Source organism: Tetranychus urticae, chromosome 2, assembly GCF_039701765.1.
Source record: "Tetranychus urticae isolate SD_2017Ah chromosome 2, NJAU_TeUrti_SD_1.0, whole genome shotgun sequence".
NCBI classification, from domain to species: domain Eukaryota; kingdom Metazoa; phylum Arthropoda; class Arachnida; order Trombidiformes; family Tetranychidae; genus Tetranychus; species Tetranychus urticae.
The window spans coordinates 18,836,260-18,851,691 of NC_142959.1; the positions used below are offsets into that span (position 1 = coordinate 18,836,260).

The window sequence follows — 15,432 nt, forward strand, 5'->3', positions numbered from 1 at the left end:
GTATAAGTTTAGGGTATTTTTAAAGCACCACCTAGGAATACTAAAGAGAACAAATATCTTGATATTATGCCATCTAGTGGCAAGTATATTGTTCAATTAACCAGTTTTTTTGCTGGTTTGGGTTAACTTTTGGGTTCAGATTCTGACTTAAAGTTCAGTACTTTAGAGTTTGATCAAAGTTTTATTATTTAGTCTGAATTTACTGAAATAAGACTTTAAATTATTAAATTTGATTCAAGTTTTTAATAAATTTAACGATAAAAATACATTATCAATACATTGTTAACGATGGTTATTGATCACAAGGAAGTAAAGCGAAAAAGAGATAGATATAAACATTTGTACAGTTCACGATTTCATCGATACTGGGTAAGATGCTGTTTAATTATAGATTTGGCAGAGTCAACATATCCTTGGGCCAACTGAATATATATGGCTAAAACGATAAATTGAATAGGTAACACTTGTTTGTTTGACTGAGGCTGGATATTTCTAAGTAATCGAAGTGTTTCAGATGCTTTACTGAATTCACCTCTTAATGTGTATGCGACAGCAAGGTTATAACAAAGTACAGCTTTGTATACCGTTCCTTCTTCAGGTGGATTTGATGTTGATTCAGAAAAATGAGTAATAGCTTCCGTTATACTGTCCAACCAGACTAAAGCTTCACCTGCATAAAGATGAGCAAGGCATTTTTGATTGGATTCAGGGGACAAGTCTAAAGCTTCAACAGCATACTTGTGAGCATAAGAAAAATTATGAAGACATAGATTTACATATGATAGTTCAAGCAGTATGGATATCGTCAATCTTTTTAGCTCCACTTCTGATGGGTAATTGGATGGATAAAAATCTCTTTCTGTGTCGCTTTGAATTAATGTAAGGCTGTGGAGAAGGCATTTTCTAATGAAAAGCAATTTCTCTTTGTCTATAATTTTATCATTACATCCCTGGAAAATCATCTTACGATGTAAACCATCATCAGCGTAACCCAATATCATATCTTGTTTCCTTTTTACAATATCAAAATCTTCGATTTTGTTTCTTGATAGTTCTTCTAATTTACATTCCGCTATCCTTAACCAAAGTCTTGGGTTCTTCTTAAAATAAAGTAAACATTTCTTGAAAGCTTCGAAGGCATTTTTAAGATTACCGGTAAATAAATTCATCAGTCCATAGTTGTATACAGTTTCTGGTGGCAGGTTGTTTATCTGTTTACTAAGCAAATGCACTGCTGTGTTCTTTTTTCCCATGCAGAAGTTTATGACGGCTTCGTTGTTGATGTAATATGGGTTTTCTTTTGAACATGACGCAAAAGTCTTTAAGGTCTTCTTGCAGTTACTCCTTTGCAGTTCTAAATAAGATCGGAGTAGTGGCTCGCCGTTGATCGACTTGAGTTCCTTCTTGGCTGCTTTGGTTGATCGCATCTGGAGGTAACATAGTGCTTTCAGCTGTTGCAACCTACAGTGGGGAAAATATAAACAAATTGATATAGATACAACATAAAATTTCTAAAAAATAAATGAAAAACATACCTATGAGGCGGATTATCAAATTTATCTCCTAAAAATTGGAGCAACGCCAGTGCTTTAGATGGATCCTTCTTTCTCTCTACATAAATAACAGCTAGTAGATGGCAGAGTCTAATTGTTGTCCTTTCATCAACAATGCCCATTGGATCTGTTATCAGTGATACTCTTTTTTCCAATATTTTTATCGCTTCTTTAAAGTTGCCTTTATACTTAGCCAGTAGCAAGGCTCGATTAAAATCAACACATACCTGCTGGGCTAAATCAAGCTCATCATCGGAAGTTAAATTTTCTAATAATCTGTCAACATCACCGTCAATAGAAAATTGTACAATACTACTATTAAACTGAACAGATTTATCATCACCATTAAGAGTCTCCAAGCGTTTCAAACTCTCCTTATATCGACCGGCTTCGTAGTCACAGAATGCTTGATGAGCAGTATCACGCTCCTTGTCCGAAACATTTTCATTATTTGGTATACCAGATAAATCATCACAATCCATGACAAATAAATATTGAATCTTTTATTCATTCACTAATTTATAAAAACATAAAGGTAAGTTGGTTAAGGATTTATTTTTAGGAAACCAGATCTCAAGATACTCAACATAAACCTCAAACAGCTTCAAAAAAGCAAACCTAAACCCAAAACTATCTTCATGAAATAAACTGGTTTGTAGAAGCACTTACTGTTACTAGATGGCGTAACCCCTGAATCTCTCTCTTTGCTTGTTCTCTTTCTTGCTGCTCTAAGTACAAAGAAAGCCAGTACAGAAGATTAACTAACATTCAAAATTATTTGAATTGTTGAATTACAATTAAAAATTAGTGATTGTTTAATTTATATTGATTATACTTAAAACTGTTCGTTCAATCAAAGTGACCATATAATGAGTACCGGTTCCTTAGTGGTAAGTTTATTAATTTGATTTGCTATTCATTTGTTCTCTTTTCTCCCTCTTTTCTATCTCTTTCCTTCTCTCTCTTTTAAAATGGGGAAAAAGCAAGCAAAGTGATGATGTTGGTGATGTGCGAGGAAGAGAGAGATAGAAAGAGAGAGACAAAGACTTTTCTTTCTCGATATTTCTCTCTCTCTCTTTTCTCTCTTCTCCTACTTTCTCTTTACCTTTCTTTTCTCTCTCTTTTTTCCCTCTATCAGTTATATTGCGCCTTTACCTAATCGTTTCTGATTCCCCCCTTTTTTTCATAGGACAAGGCCCAGCATCAGCGGGTAAATGCGGTAAGTTTATTAGATGAATTCAATAATCTTTTTGTTCTCTTTTCTCAATCTTCTATCGCTCTCCTGCTCTCCCTCTCTTTTAAAATGGGGAAAAAGAAAGCAAAGTGATGTTTCTTGATGATGTGCGAGGAAGAGAGAGAGAAAAGAGAAAATTAAGACTCCTGGATATTACTCTCCCTCCCTCTCTTTACTCTCTTCTACCTCTACCTTTCTTTTCTCTCTCTTTTTTCCCTCTATCACTTAATTGCGCCTTTAGCTAATCGTTTCTGATTTTCCCCTTTTTTCGTAGGATAAGAACCAGCATCAGCGGGTAAATGCCGATGAGACTTTTTTGCCTGGTCACTGGAATTTAAATAAGATTGGTCATATTGCAAGAAATCCAGGTCACTTAGTTGTTCCCGGAGGTGCTGATGCCTGGTCAATGGTTGAGGTCATGTCCGGTGGCTTGAACAATAATCCAGGTCAGCATCATTTAGGCCAAGTAACGACTACAGGTCATCATGTTATGTACCAAAATGTTCAGGCTGTCAACGCCAGTGGAAGTGGCCAGCACCATCAACAAAATCAAGGGATGATGGTCCACCATCACGGTAAATCAAATAAAAAGAAGCCAAAAGTCAACAAGGACGGAGTTCCAGCGCCCAAAAGAGCTACAACTGCTTACATAAATTTTACTCAATGGTACAGAGAAGAATTGAAAAAATCGGGTCGCCCTATTCCCAAGATTGGCGAATTTGGCAAAGAGTGTGCCGGTAAATGGAATCAAATGTGCGAAGAAGAGAAACAACCCTTCCTCGAAGTAGCTGCCAAAGACAGGGAACGGTACAAGAAGGAAATGGCCGTCTATAAACCTGCCCGAGATGCAAACAAGCCTAAACGACCTGGTACAGCATTTATGTTATTCATGGGCGATTTTCGTAAAGAAATGGCCGGTAAAGAACCTGAAGGGGGTGTAGCTGCTCTGGCCAAGTTGGGTGGTGAAAGGTGGCGAGGTATGACGGATGAAGAAAAAAGGCCATACGTTGAAAAACAAAACGAAGAAAAAGTTCGTTATGAAGCCAATATGGAAGATTATCGTAGAAAGAGCGCAGAATCTCTAACCAGTGGGCCACAAGTTAAGCAAGCAAGGCTATCCACTGAAGGATCAGAAGGAGGAGAAGACTCGGCATCAACAACTAATGACAATAATCAAGATCATTCAAATCAATCACAATCTCAGGATCAGCAACAGCAACAAGCTCAAAACATGGTCATCAGGCAACAGGAAACTCCATCACCAGCATCTTCATCGCCAAGTCCTGCAAATCAGCAACAACAGCAAGAACAACAAGAGCAGCAGCAGGAACAAAATATCAACAATTCAAGCATGTCTTCAATGAACATAAATCAAGCAATTACTAACCATGCATTAGCTTCTATGGGTTACGGTCAACACTCATTTGGGAACTTTATACATCCTGGTAGCCCTGGAGTTATGGCTGCAAATTATAATCAAGCTCATCAAGGTGGATTATCTGTTAGTAATGTAGGCTCTTCATACTTACAATCGGGAGCTGGAGGAACATACACACAAGGACCTCATTATAATTGGAATCAACTGAATTAGCAAGATAAGGAACAGCAGAGCTACTCAGGAATTCGAACTCATTAGAGCGCTTTTCATTTGTTTCATCTTTCTCTTCTCTCTACTTCCATCTTTCTTTAACTCTAAAAAACGTTCAATACACCTTTAAAAAAAGTGGTATCATCAATTTTAACTTTTGCTTATAATTTTTTCTACTATAAGCAAAAATACCATTTATTATCAATGCTTCTTAATTAAAAATCAACATTACCGTTGGTTCTTTGAAGTTATACCACTTTTTTATAGGAAAGTCTTTGTTTTTGAAAAAATTATTATGCACTAATAACAGTGCTGCATCTTAATACAGTTAATACTGCATTTTGCGCAATCGGTTTTATCTTATTTAAAATTGGTATGAGCTAGTTAGACCACTACATTGAGGAAATTCATTGATAAAACTCGAGGCGGAGCCGAGAGTTTTAACCAAAACAAAGACTTCTTTTCTTCATCTTCTTACTCTTCTTCCTAGGAATCTCATTTACTTAATTAATGTATTAACATTTTTTTCATTTCATTTCGCTTTCAAATTCATGAATCTGTTTTAAATCATCTGTCAAAATTTTGCATCACAATAACAAAGTGGAATCTTCATCGACACCAATTTCATCAACCCTCAGTTTTTTTTGTTTGTCTCTTACGATTGAGAGATGAAAAATGTAAATGCAAATCGATCTGCTAAATCCACCAACTACACAAGTCATAACACCCACAACGCACCGATTTCGCTGTCGCGCAGCCAACAACAACTTCAATTATCTTAAATTTACTTTGATTCACATTGGTGGGATATAATTTTAACCTAGGATATCTATAAAATTGAAATCATACAAAAGAACTTGAAAGCAAAATTAAAAATCTTCTCTTTATATCAACATTGTTTCTATCAATTAGTAAATCAATTTCTTGCTATAGAATCAGTGTCGTTCGCGGTAAACTAAACCTAATCATAATTAATCTAAATAGTAATAAGCTTTTTAGTTGGGCTCATGGGTAGAGTATTAGTAGTCTAGTTTTGATACTGATATTTGTATTAAAATACGAACGCGACAATAAAATAAAAAACAAAATTGATTTAGGTTCAAGACTTATGGACTAGTATTTATTCAATTGTTAAAAACGGTTAGCGTTGATGACATCAATGTGCACGATAAAAATTATCGTAAATCCATTTTAATTGGCGTTTTGTGTCTTTTGTGACTCCTTCTTTTGAGTATCTTATTTAACCGCGTTACACTTTTTTGTCTTGAATTTATCCTTTGTGTGTTCTGTGAATATATAATATAATACTGACGAGATTGAGACTTATTTCGATAATGATTAATATAAGATTATGCAAATGTTATTTTGAAAATTTGTTAAATGCAAGGAATAGCTTTGGTTTCTGGTATTCGTATCCATAGTTTATATCTTAATATTGGCTGAGTTTCCTCTTTGGCTTTTGGGCTTGTTTCACTCTAAAAACCATTGATTGTAGGCAGATACAAAATAATGAATAATTAAAACCAGTCTATCAATTGGAATGATAGTTAGAATGGTTATGATATATCTTCCGAGTACAATAAATGCAACCAAAGTAGCATATAGATAAATAAAAAACTAAATAGTCCAAGATGAATCCAAAATAAAATGAAATTTTCTTTGACCGATAACTGCTTTTGTCAAGCGCCTTTGATAATGGTATGGTCCTATTATCCTCAGGATGATCAACTGGAATGTACATAGGAATTATGTGACGGTATATTACGAATATGACCAATTAACTTGTTCACAGAATGGACACTGATTCTAATTGTGTCGTGCTCAGTTTAGCAGTAAATGAAAAAGGAAGATTATGAAGAAAAGGAAAGGTGAGAAAATAAAAGAAACGCGATGATATATGGATGAATGAACAGCAACATTATTTAACACTTTCCCTGTTCACTCTGATCTCAAATGATTTGATGATCTTCTGGATTGCTTTGGTAGGAGATTTGGATGATGACGTTGTACTCTTTTCTTGTAATTTATCAACATTTGCAATGGAATTTAGTTGTTTAACACTTTGCTTCACAGTCTTTGGTGCTGAATTAGCTTGATGCTTTGGAGTTGAACTTTCAGTTACTTTTAAAGCAGGTTTGCGGAAGAAGACATCTAAACCATCGTCAATTTTGTCGAATGAAATTGTAGGTTCGGTAGGTTTTAAATGTCCATTCGAACAGGATGATTTTTTTGCATCAACATGAATTGTGGACGATGATAGACTAGTTGAAATGATTGAAGCTCTTGTGGGTGCTCGTGTTTTAGGTTTACGAGGTCTCGATTTAACAAGATGTTCCAACCTTTCACCACTGGTTGAGCCTGAAAGACTAGATGATGGATCAAATGGAGCCCAAGCACTATTTACACAACATGCTGATGCAGGGCGAGGATAGAGATCAGCTATATCATTATTTCCATAACCATCCATAATAAATGCAAAAAGAGATGAGTAATAAAAAATAGATTACTGTTTCCAATTTACGAATGAATATTTGTTTGACCTGAGAAAATTTTGTTTTTCAAAGTCACTTTGATTCCTATGACTGTGAGTTCAAGAAAGAAGCTTGCTGCACAGTACTGCACATAAAAAGAGATGGTCAAGATTTCCTATGAAATATTATTGATCTAAACAAAATAAGATATAGACATTATTTTAAATCGGAAAAATAAACGAAAATTCACAAATTGATATTAACAATTTTATAAATCACCTTACCTTTACATAATCTTTAAACTAAATGACTGGGAAATGGTAAAAAATGTCAACTCAAATGTTTTTGTTGCTACACAATGACTGACAACAGCTGATCTACAGTTCAATAGAGGAAAAGATTTAATGTCAATTGAAAATTGGGTTAAAATAAGGCTTAACTTTTTGAATCACCCGGTAGTTGCTTACTCTTTTCACAACATTAATTGCAATATACGTGTCATTTACAACATAAACACAATTAAATAGTAACTAAACCGATAATTTTACATTCATTAAATTTCTTTTCATCTATATTTCTATCGTTCGCAAATTTTGGGTTTTTGCTCAATCTATTAGTTGTGTATCATTAATTAAATTGATTGATCATTGTGTGGATTTTCCATTCCTTTTTGCAAGTGTCTTAATCAAAAAGTCATCAGTATGGCTGAACAAGAAGTTCCAATTGATATTCATGCAAGTAAATTACTCGGTAAGCCTACTTAATTATTTCTTTTTTTCATCAATTATAATACTGTTTATTTTATTGTGGTCTCTTTTTCACGCTTTTCCTGTTTGTTAATTAACTGACTTTGCTTTTATTCCTTCATTCTAGATTGGTTGATAACTCGACGTCATATTGCCAAGGATTACCAGCTTCATTTGAATAAGATTAGAGAAAAGATTCTTGAAGCTATTCAAGATATGCCAGCTCATCCCAAGATCACGCAACTTCTTGCAGGAACACGTTAGTGTTTGTCGTTCTCTCACAATTTTAAATTATATCTAAATTTCGTATCTATTGTTTTTCTTGCATAGAATTGAATTACTTTAACTGCAAGCAAATTGTTGAAATATTGAAAGAAACTGAAGCTGATTCCAAGAACATATTTGGTTATTATTCCTCTAAACGTGTCAAGGATTGGCAAGAGATTGTTAAGTTGTATGAAAAAGATGATGTCTATTTAGGTTTGTTTAACCAACTGATCACTATGGATCTGGTGAACTAATTGTTTCTTTTTTCTAACAGCTGAAGCAGCCTCTCAGCTCCACAGGAATGTTAATTTTGAAGTGCCAACAATTCGCAAGCAGTTGAACAAATTTCAATCCAATGGAGAAGACTATATGAGAAAAGCAGCTGACTGTGCAAACCAGGCAAACAAGCTTAAAGCAGAGTATCATACTTTTGCTGATAAATTGGGAATAAAGGTGAGTTTCTAGATATATAGATGCAGTTAAATTATAAATTTTCAGCTCACATTATTTCATTAATTCTTTAGGGAGATGACATTCACATAGAATTTCAGAATTTGATTCAAAATCTTCCTAAATATATGGATGAAGTCATTCAAGAACTACCAAAGTTATCTGAAGCTCGGGAATACTATTTAGAGTTTTTGAAGTTCATTGATAAAAGGTAATTAGTGTACTAATATCATTTTTTGTGCTATATTTATCATATTGTATCTGTTTTTTATTTAAATCTTAGAGAAAACGTCGAATGTTTGCCTTGCTTGAAATACCTAATAACGAAAGGAAACACAACTGTATACGAATATAAAAATGGTGTTGCACCGACTACTATCGAAGAAAATGTAACGCATTACAATGAACCTTCAGAAGTTCAATATGACGATCAGGTAATAACCAAATATACTATGAGCTAATGAATTCTGGATATGCATTTACTGGATATATTCATAGAACTATAATAACTTGGCTTGTTATTCGGTATAGGAAATTGATTTCGGTGATGATGCCATTGATATTGGACATGACACTGATAGTTCGAGTCCATCTAATGGAAATGGGGATTTCGTACATGTTGAAAAGGTATTTCAAGATACATTTATGATGTTTGTCAGTCAAGAAAATTATTACATTTTTTATATTAATAGGAGGAATGTCTTGATGAGGGCGAAATAAATTGGGACATTGAAGCTGTTGAAATATCTCCTGGTGATTCACTTCAAGATAAATCTGAAACATGTCATATTGCCAGAGGAACCGACGCACTCACTTTGTTAGAATACCCAATGACAAGAAATAATTTAATCAACGAGCTTCATGAGGTTAGCATCTAATATAGTAAAACGTCTTACGTTTTTAATGATTTAAACTTCTCTATCTAGCTCGAAGGGTTTTTTGATCAACGCATCTTTGAAATGAAAATGGACGAGCACATATTATCGGCAAATCAATTTCAAGGAGCACCAACCATTCTTCAAATGACCTCTATTGATAAATTATCTGCACAGATGAAGCAAGTGCAAAAAATATTGCAGATGATGACAAATGAAAAAATAAATTTAATTTTCATGATGAGAGACGATCGAAAGTATATTGACAATGCAGTAAATAAAATGAAAAGCAAACTGGAACTGGTCGATAAAGCTTTGGTTAAATCTAAATTGATGGAAGAAAAAGCAAAAGAAGAAACTCGTCAGGGTGAAAAAATTGCTCCAGAAATACCCAAAATTATCAAAAGAACCAAAGAGCTGCAAAAACAGGTAAGTTTTTTTAGTATTTATAATAATTTAATTGATTTAATCGCATTTTTTCATTCTTGTTAATTTTACAGATTGAAGTTGAAATTTCCAAAAGATATAAAGGAAGACCTGTGAATATCATGGGTGGATATCAAATTTTGTAAAGAGCTGTAGATACTTTTATAATGGGCTTTGTTTATATTTTTTAATATATCACTTTCTAAGTTTGAATCTCTTGATTTTCATGCTTTTGTCGGATAATCGTCTAAAGACTGTCAGTTAAAACAAGCTTCAAATATTCAAAATTAAAGTTGAGCAACGTTGAACCTTGAACCATGATAGTTCATCATGTATTATTAATGTATCTCATAACAACTGGATTTGAAAACGAGTTTACTGGAGATTGACTATTCGGGACTGATTCTGAGCAAGTGGATACGGTTAACGACCTAATATGAGCTTCAGATTAATTGCAAGTCAAGTAAGGGAACTTCACATTTTTCTAATGAAATAGGAAGCTGTCCCGAATTCATGGAACATGGTTCTTCATCGAATATACATAAATCGGAATGGAGAGCTTTAGACTTTGCTAAATTCCATAGAAATTTGAAATTAAAAGATTCTAATCATCGTTCATGCATTTTTCATCAATAAACGTCAATAAGTTTTAGCGTGAATATTTCGTTATTGAATAGTTATCCGACCGGATGATTATTTCCATGCTCCATTGAATTGAAAAAGGTAGGCTTTCAATCTAGTGATAATTTCAAAACTGATTACATTATATTGCAATGTTATCCATCTTAACACGAGTATTAAATATGAAATATATAAAAATCGCTCTGAGACTAGAGAAGTCAGCTTCCCTTAACAATGTTTAATGATATGTAGTCGTTTGATAAGATTGGCCACGAAATTACAAAATGTTTTTGTTAGTTTTTTTGACTAGAGAATGGAAGAGATCTATTTAGTTCAAGGTAAGCGGTCAGATTTTGCAAACTATCAAACAAAAGAAACATGATAATTGTTCGAAACAGAATTCAATCTTTCGATTTGATTCAGGAATGATTGACTTCTCAAACAATAGCTGAAGAAGAAGCAGTGGATGAGCAGGGGGTCGGCGAGGATAGCTTCTTAGATGAATAATAATCCTTATGAGCCATTCGGATATGATTTTCAAGATGGTTCTCCTCAAGAAATGGAACACCGCAAATCACGCATAAGATCGCTGTTGAGAAGCAAAAGAAAGGACAAGACATAGAAGACAAGAAAAAAGAGAGATGAAAGCAAAGCGGTCAAGAAGGTCGGCAGGTTAAGGGAAAGTTCAAAAATAAACGATAAATTCCGTGCGAAAATAAAGAAGGTTTAAAGCGCACAAAAATAAAAGCAACAAAAATGAATAACATGATTTAAAATTATAAGGATTTAGTTTGATTTGGACAGTGTAAAATGATGTAGAAAAAAATGGATTGAAAAAAAGAGTTTGTATTTCAAAATTTCAATAAACTGGCAAACCTTGGCTTCGATATACTGGACATGAAACAGCGTGTTTCCGTAACGCTTTTAGAGCTGTACATTCTTGAGAGTAATTTTTAAAGCCCCTACCACAAAGACATACATATTTATGCTTGTATTTCTCCAGCAGATCGACACAGTCTGGATGCTTGCTTCGAATATGAACTTTGAGACAAGGAATCGAGTAGAAAACGTCCTGGCAAACATCACACATAATGGCTGTGAATTGAATAAACAAAAAATAGAAGACATTATGAAGAGATGGCCCATGTAAATAATGCACAACTCAAATTTCTTTCGGTACCATGATTTTATTCATGAATACTATTATAAACCACTCCTTACCATCTTTCAAATAAACTGGACATTGAGAAAAATGATTTCGGTAAATACTATAAGCTGTTGTAGCACTGATTCCGGTGTAATTTTTGTCCATTTTTCTCATTCTTTTATCTACCTTAACGAACTTTTGGCCACATTTACAAACATAAAATTTTTCAGGAACCTTTGCGTCACCATTAGTGCTTACAGATGGCGATGATTCATCACTTGATTGAATATTCAATGGAATAGTATCTGAATGACTGGAATTATTTGATTTTTTCCAATTAAGCTCTACTTCTGCTTTCCTAGTCAGATCTTGATGTTCCTTGATCGTAACCAACATTTTACTTGGTTCCGTTGAGATCATATTTTTCTTTAAATCTGCTAAATTTTGCCTTAATTGTCGGTTGAGGTTGTAAAGCGAGACTATGAGGTCATCTTTAGCTTTGATTTGGCCAGTTTCAATGAGATCAAAAATGTGTGTTTGAATATTTTTATCTTCAGAGCTGAGATTCACCTCCGTGTCAAGAGTCTTTTCTATTTCTATGGAAGATATTTGTTGGAAATTTTGATAGATTGAACTTTGAACATTTTGTAACTGTCTTTGAAGATCCTGGTCATAGTTATTTGAAATTTGCTGGAAACATAATCCTTTAAGAATTAAATTTTGTTTCAGGTATTGTTCCAGTTTACACTTAATCTGTAACACTTCTCTTTCCAGAATTTCTTTACGCCGAAAGATTGAACTCATTTTGACATTCCTGATGGCTTCTTCTAGATTTAACAACCTTTCTTTAGTATCAGCTGATTCCTTTTGAAGTATACGAATCGTTTCTTCCATATCTTCTTTCGTAACAACTTCATCACCTGTGTCTTCGTCATCTTCATCTTCATCAAAGCGATCATGGTCAACCTCCATCAAATCATTTTCACTGATCTTATAGTCATCTTCGTCATCATCAAGGCCGACATCAAATGTACATTTAAATGCAGATTCCTCTTCTCGATACACATCGTACAATGTACCAGCACGAAAAACTTTGTTAAGATTCATTATATCCTGATAAAATAAAAAAATGTATTAGCAAGAGTGATCCTAAAAATTCACCATCATAAAGATGTTGGGACAGATGTTGCTGAGAATCATGGTTATACAAAAATAGCACCAATAAACATAGTCAGTCAAGTTTAAAATAAAGTATCAAGGTTATTGATGGAGAGTAATAACAATAATGGGTGAAAATTTGAAATAAAGATAGCATTTGATAGAAATGAGGTAACAAAACCGCGAAGAAGACAATTCAATGAGTACAAAGCAATAGAGAATCATATCTCAAATGAGTGATGGATATTTCTTACCTGCATAAAATTGACAGTAACAGGTTAAAAAGAAAAGGCAGGCATCACAATTGAAATCAATAAATCACAATTAATGAAATTGTTAAAAAAGTGACAAATGCAAGATTGAAAGACAATTTACAAGATGTTGAATAAAGGCTAGAAATAACTGTTTACTCTCAGGATCAAAAAATCCATAGAGTTACCCTCTTTAGGTAATAGCCATTACCATGGTGATTCTCATCTTCTTCACTTTTTAGTTCCATCTTACTTTCACCTAAATTAAGCACCTTTTCATATGGTCTTTAGCCCTTTTTAATTATAATTAAACTAGCTACATAAATCAACATGTTAAACTGATCAGTTGAAGGATCAATTAGGTTGTCAATGCTATTAAATTTTATTCAGTGCTTATGCTTGCATTTCTTAAGCTTTTTCCAATCATTGAAGCACTTGAGTATTTCATACTTGTTTCACCACCGTCCATCATTACTAGCGATTGGACGGTTAAATGAGCAATTGGCACTGGTCAAAAATTGACTTATGATTGCATAGAGCTTAATTTTCTTTATCTTTATTATTGGTCAATTGTTCAATATTTCATTTTCTATGTTTTTACTGTTCGCTGTGGATTGGTGTGGAAACAAGTAAGACCCAATGCACAGCGTTTCAATGAAAGGATTTTTCATTAGTAATTAACTTATAACTGAATTAAGGATCAAAGATTAGCGATGACGGTAATGCGTTGCTCGAAAGGATAACTTTCGAACAGCTGCAAATAATTTCCCGTTAGCCTATGTAAATAATGTAATTGTACAACTGGTTGTTACTATTTTGTTAGCTTCATACATGTTTGTTGGGTTAGAAGCTAAACTCAAAGCATAATTTAAGAAAGCTTCGAAAAATCTCAATTACATATTGAATTGATTTAGCCTAATTTGAAATTGGACTGTGATATAGGATAATGAAAGCAAAAAATAAGCGCAGTTAATCCAATTATGAGAATTGATTACAATGTAGTTAAGAAACAATAAAAGCCTCGAAACTATAATATAATTGAAAGCAATTTTGAGAAAATAATAGAATGAAATAAGCTAATGTAAATAAAGTCTCGTCATGTATTTCAACAATTTTGATCTTGTTTGATTATGAAATAATAAGGAAATATTTATCAGGAATTTGTTGGATTTCATTGAAAAAATTATTCAAATTGTTTGGAATAGGAAAAGGCAACAATCGAAAACAGATTTAAAAACAATTAGCTGTTCCGCAGTCCTAATCATTTTTCATTGTAGCTTCTAGAAACATTTCATCAACTATCATTTGATACATTGTCAATAAATAAACAGAGTAATATGACGAAAAGCAACCGACAGATACTTGAATAGCCTTACCCAATTGATTGCAGTTTAAAAATATCTTGTTTCAAATTTTAATAGCAGTGAAACTGACCTTTGATCGAGTCCATGTTGCTATTTTTTCTTCAGAGAATCTGCTGTAATTATGGAATTTGTAATTGCTAGAATGCAATTTTTGTTACGCAAATGTGATACTTTCAGGCTATCAACATGTTGCTAGTTTAGTTATTCATATTCTGCTAGCTTAATTTTGATAAACAAAGTTCGATGAGCCTGATCAGGAGATAAGTTTAATGACTTCAATATTTGCCCATCAATTTAACAGCAATTAAATTTACCAAGAGAAGCCCATTGATGCCTCGAGGCACAAACAAGAGATCAACAACTCAACCAGAGTTTACTCCTTTACTTTCTCCATTTGTCATCGGGTATAAAAGCATCTTGCTGTAGTTCCTTCATCATCATTTCTCAAGTATTTTATTTCGGTTAAGAGTTCCAATACAACATTATAACCATGAATTGTGTATCTTCAGCCGCTATTTTCACCCTTCTACTCATCAGCTTCGTACAGTGTCGACCAGCTTATGACGGAGCAATCGCTTATTTAGTGCCAGTGGGTCCAGTTGGTCCATTAGGGCCAGTCGGTCCAGGACATTTCCCTGGTGCTCCATCAGGTGGATCTGGTTTTGGCGGCGGTGGTGGAGCCTCATTCAACACTGGTCCATACAGGTAAAACTTATTTTATTAGCTTTTTTCTCGCTTCTTACTAAACCATCTCTTAACTGTATTATAACAGAGTATCATACGGACAAGGTATGGGCGGAGGATTTGGTTTTGGTCCAAATGGAGCTGGATCAGGATTTGGTGCTGGATCGGGATATTCGTAAGTCATCTCAATTCGTTTATAGATGTTGTTATGTCATGTGAATATTGAAATTGAATTCTTATCATGTTCTCAGAATCAATGGACCTGGAATAAACGTTCATCAAGGACAAGGCTTCGGAGGTGGATCAGGCCAATCATTCGGTTAAAATAAAGATCCTTTGAATCCATTAATTAAGTAAAGACAAACCGACTTCATGCATTTCCATGTTAATTTCATCGTCATAAAGCAAATTGTGATACACTTGATAAGAAAACGATTGATGATAATAAAAACTGCTTTAATCTAAACATTAAATCCGTTCACAAAAAACATTTTACGTTCACTAAATAGAAAAAAGTACATAAATTGTTAATCAAAACAAAGCCTCTGATATAAAAATGACCATTAATGTTTGCTTGCGACAATTTTTCAAAATAGT

At 33.7% G+C, this 15,432-nt stretch overlaps 6 protein-coding genes across 8 annotated transcripts; 3 read left to right on the forward strand and 3 right to left on the reverse strand.

Annotated features, from left to right (window-relative positions):
- Positions 1-220: 220 nt before the first annotated feature.
- On the reverse strand, positions 221-2,139 carry Not10 (CCR4-NOT transcription complex subunit 10). Its single transcript, XM_015938995.3, has 2 exons — positions 1,536-2,139; positions 221-1,461 (listed from the first exon to the last, which is right to left on the reverse strand). The coding sequence occupies exons 1-2, from the start codon at positions 2,033-2,035 to the stop codon at positions 357-359; spliced, it is 1,605 nt and encodes a 534-aa protein (XP_015794481.2). The 5' UTR covers positions 2,036-2,139; the 3' UTR covers positions 221-356.
- Positions 2,140-2,293: 154 nt separating this feature from the next.
- LOC107371042 (uncharacterized) lies at positions 2,294-5,264 on the forward strand. 3 transcript variants are annotated; one of them, XM_015938998.3, is made up of 3 exons: positions 2,294-2,443; positions 2,692-2,772; positions 3,062-5,264. In XM_015938998.3, exon 3 carries the CDS (start codon positions 3,194-3,196, stop codon positions 4,376-4,378), a length of 1,185 nt encoding a protein of 394 aa, XP_015794484.1. In that variant the 5' UTR covers positions 2,294-2,443; positions 2,692-2,772; positions 3,062-3,193; the 3' UTR covers positions 4,379-5,264. The 3 variants fall into 3 exon arrangements, with proteins under 3 accessions (XP_015794484.1, XP_015794482.1, XP_015794483.1); XM_015938996.3 differs by having other exon boundaries at positions 2,743-2,772; XM_015938997.3 differs by lacking the exon at positions 2,692-2,772.
- Positions 5,265-5,467: 203 nt separating this feature from the next.
- Positions 5,468-7,267, reverse strand: LOC107371040 (uncharacterized). The gene is made up of 2 exons (XM_015938994.3): positions 7,131-7,267; positions 5,468-7,039 (listed from the first exon to the last, which is right to left on the reverse strand). The coding sequence occupies exon 2, from the start codon at positions 6,840-6,842 to the stop codon at positions 6,294-6,296; it is 549 nt and encodes a 182-aa protein (XP_015794480.1). The 5' UTR covers positions 6,843-7,039; positions 7,131-7,267; the 3' UTR covers positions 5,468-6,293.
- Positions 7,268-7,334: 67 nt separating this feature from the next.
- On the forward strand, positions 7,335-9,925 carry LOC107371038 (CDK5 regulatory subunit-associated protein 3). The gene is made up of 10 exons (XM_015938991.2): positions 7,335-7,596; positions 7,720-7,851; positions 7,923-8,072; positions 8,134-8,312; positions 8,384-8,520; positions 8,593-8,743; positions 8,841-8,936; positions 9,002-9,175; positions 9,236-9,613; positions 9,685-9,925. The coding sequence occupies exons 1-10, from the start codon at positions 7,548-7,550 to the stop codon at positions 9,754-9,756; spliced, it is 1,518 nt and encodes a 505-aa protein (XP_015794477.1). The 5' UTR covers positions 7,335-7,547; the 3' UTR covers positions 9,757-9,925.
- Positions 9,926-10,449: 524 nt separating this feature from the next.
- LOC107371039 (uncharacterized) lies at positions 10,450-12,931 on the reverse strand. Its single transcript, XM_015938992.3, has 4 exons — positions 12,791-12,931; positions 11,453-12,491; positions 11,108-11,326; positions 10,450-10,820 (listed from the first exon to the last, which is right to left on the reverse strand). The coding sequence occupies exons 1-4, from the start codon at positions 12,794-12,796 to the stop codon at positions 10,669-10,671; spliced, it is 1,416 nt and encodes a 471-aa protein (XP_015794478.2). The 5' UTR covers positions 12,797-12,931; the 3' UTR covers positions 10,450-10,668.
- Positions 12,932-14,597: 1,666 nt separating this feature from the next.
- Positions 14,598-15,301, forward strand: LOC107371037 (uncharacterized). Its single transcript, XM_015938990.3, has 3 exons — positions 14,598-14,856; positions 14,924-15,010; positions 15,087-15,301. The coding sequence occupies exons 1-3, from the start codon at positions 14,642-14,644 to the stop codon at positions 15,157-15,159; spliced, it is 375 nt and encodes a 124-aa protein (XP_015794476.2). The 5' UTR covers positions 14,598-14,641; the 3' UTR covers positions 15,160-15,301.
- The last annotated feature ends 131 nt before the right edge of the window (positions 15,302-15,432 follow it).

Coding starts and splice junctions, on each gene's coding strand:
- LOC107371038 (XM_015938991.2), top strand. CDS start 7,548: ATGGCTGAACAAGAAGTTCCAATTGATATTCATGCAAGTAAATTACTC. Junction 8,521..8,592: donor TTGAAGTTCATTGATAAAAG/GTAATTAGTGTA, acceptor TTTAAATCTTAG/AGAAAACGTCGAATGTTTGC. Junction 8,937..9,001: donor ATTTCGTACATGTTGAAAAG/GTATTTCAAGAT, acceptor TTATATTAATAG/GAGGAATGTCTTGATGAGGG.
- LOC107371040 (XM_015938994.3), bottom strand. CDS start 6,842: ATGGATGGTTATGGAAATAATGATATAGCTGATCTCTATCCTCGCCCT.
- LOC107371037 (XM_015938990.3), top strand. CDS start 14,642: ATGAATTGTGTATCTTCAGCCGCTATTTTCACCCTTCTACTCATCAGC. Junction 14,857..14,923: donor TTCAACACTGGTCCATACAG/GTAAAACTTATT, acceptor GTATTATAACAG/AGTATCATACGGACAAGGTA. Junction 15,011..15,086: donor GGTGCTGGATCGGGATATTC/GTAAGTCATCTC, acceptor TCATGTTCTCAG/AATCAATGGACCTGGAATAA.
- LOC107371042 (XM_015938996.3), top strand. CDS start 2,423: ATGAGTACCGGTTCCTTAGTG. Junction 2,444..2,742: donor TGAGTACCGGTTCCTTAGTG/GTAAGTTTATTA, acceptor TTTTTTTCATAG/GACAAGGCCCAGCATCAGCG. Junction 2,773..3,061: donor AGCATCAGCGGGTAAATGCG/GTAAGTTTATTA, acceptor CTTTTTTCGTAG/GATAAGAACCAGCATCAGCG.
- Not10 (XM_015938995.3), bottom strand. CDS start 2,035: ATGGATTGTGATGATTTATCTGGTATACCAAATAATGAAAATGTTTCG. Junction 1,462..1,535: donor TTTGATAATCCGCCTCATAG/GTATGTTTTTCA, acceptor TCCCCACTGTAG/GTTGCAACAGCTGAAAGCAC.
- LOC107371039 (XM_015938992.3), bottom strand. Junction 11,327..11,452: donor TCCAGTTTATTTGAAAGATG/GTAAGGAGTGGT, acceptor TTCAATTCACAG/CCATTATGTGTGATGTTTGC. Junction 10,821..11,107: donor TCCAGTATATCGAAGCCAAG/GTTTGCCAGTTT, acceptor GCTTCTCAACAG/CGATCTTATGCGTGATTTGC.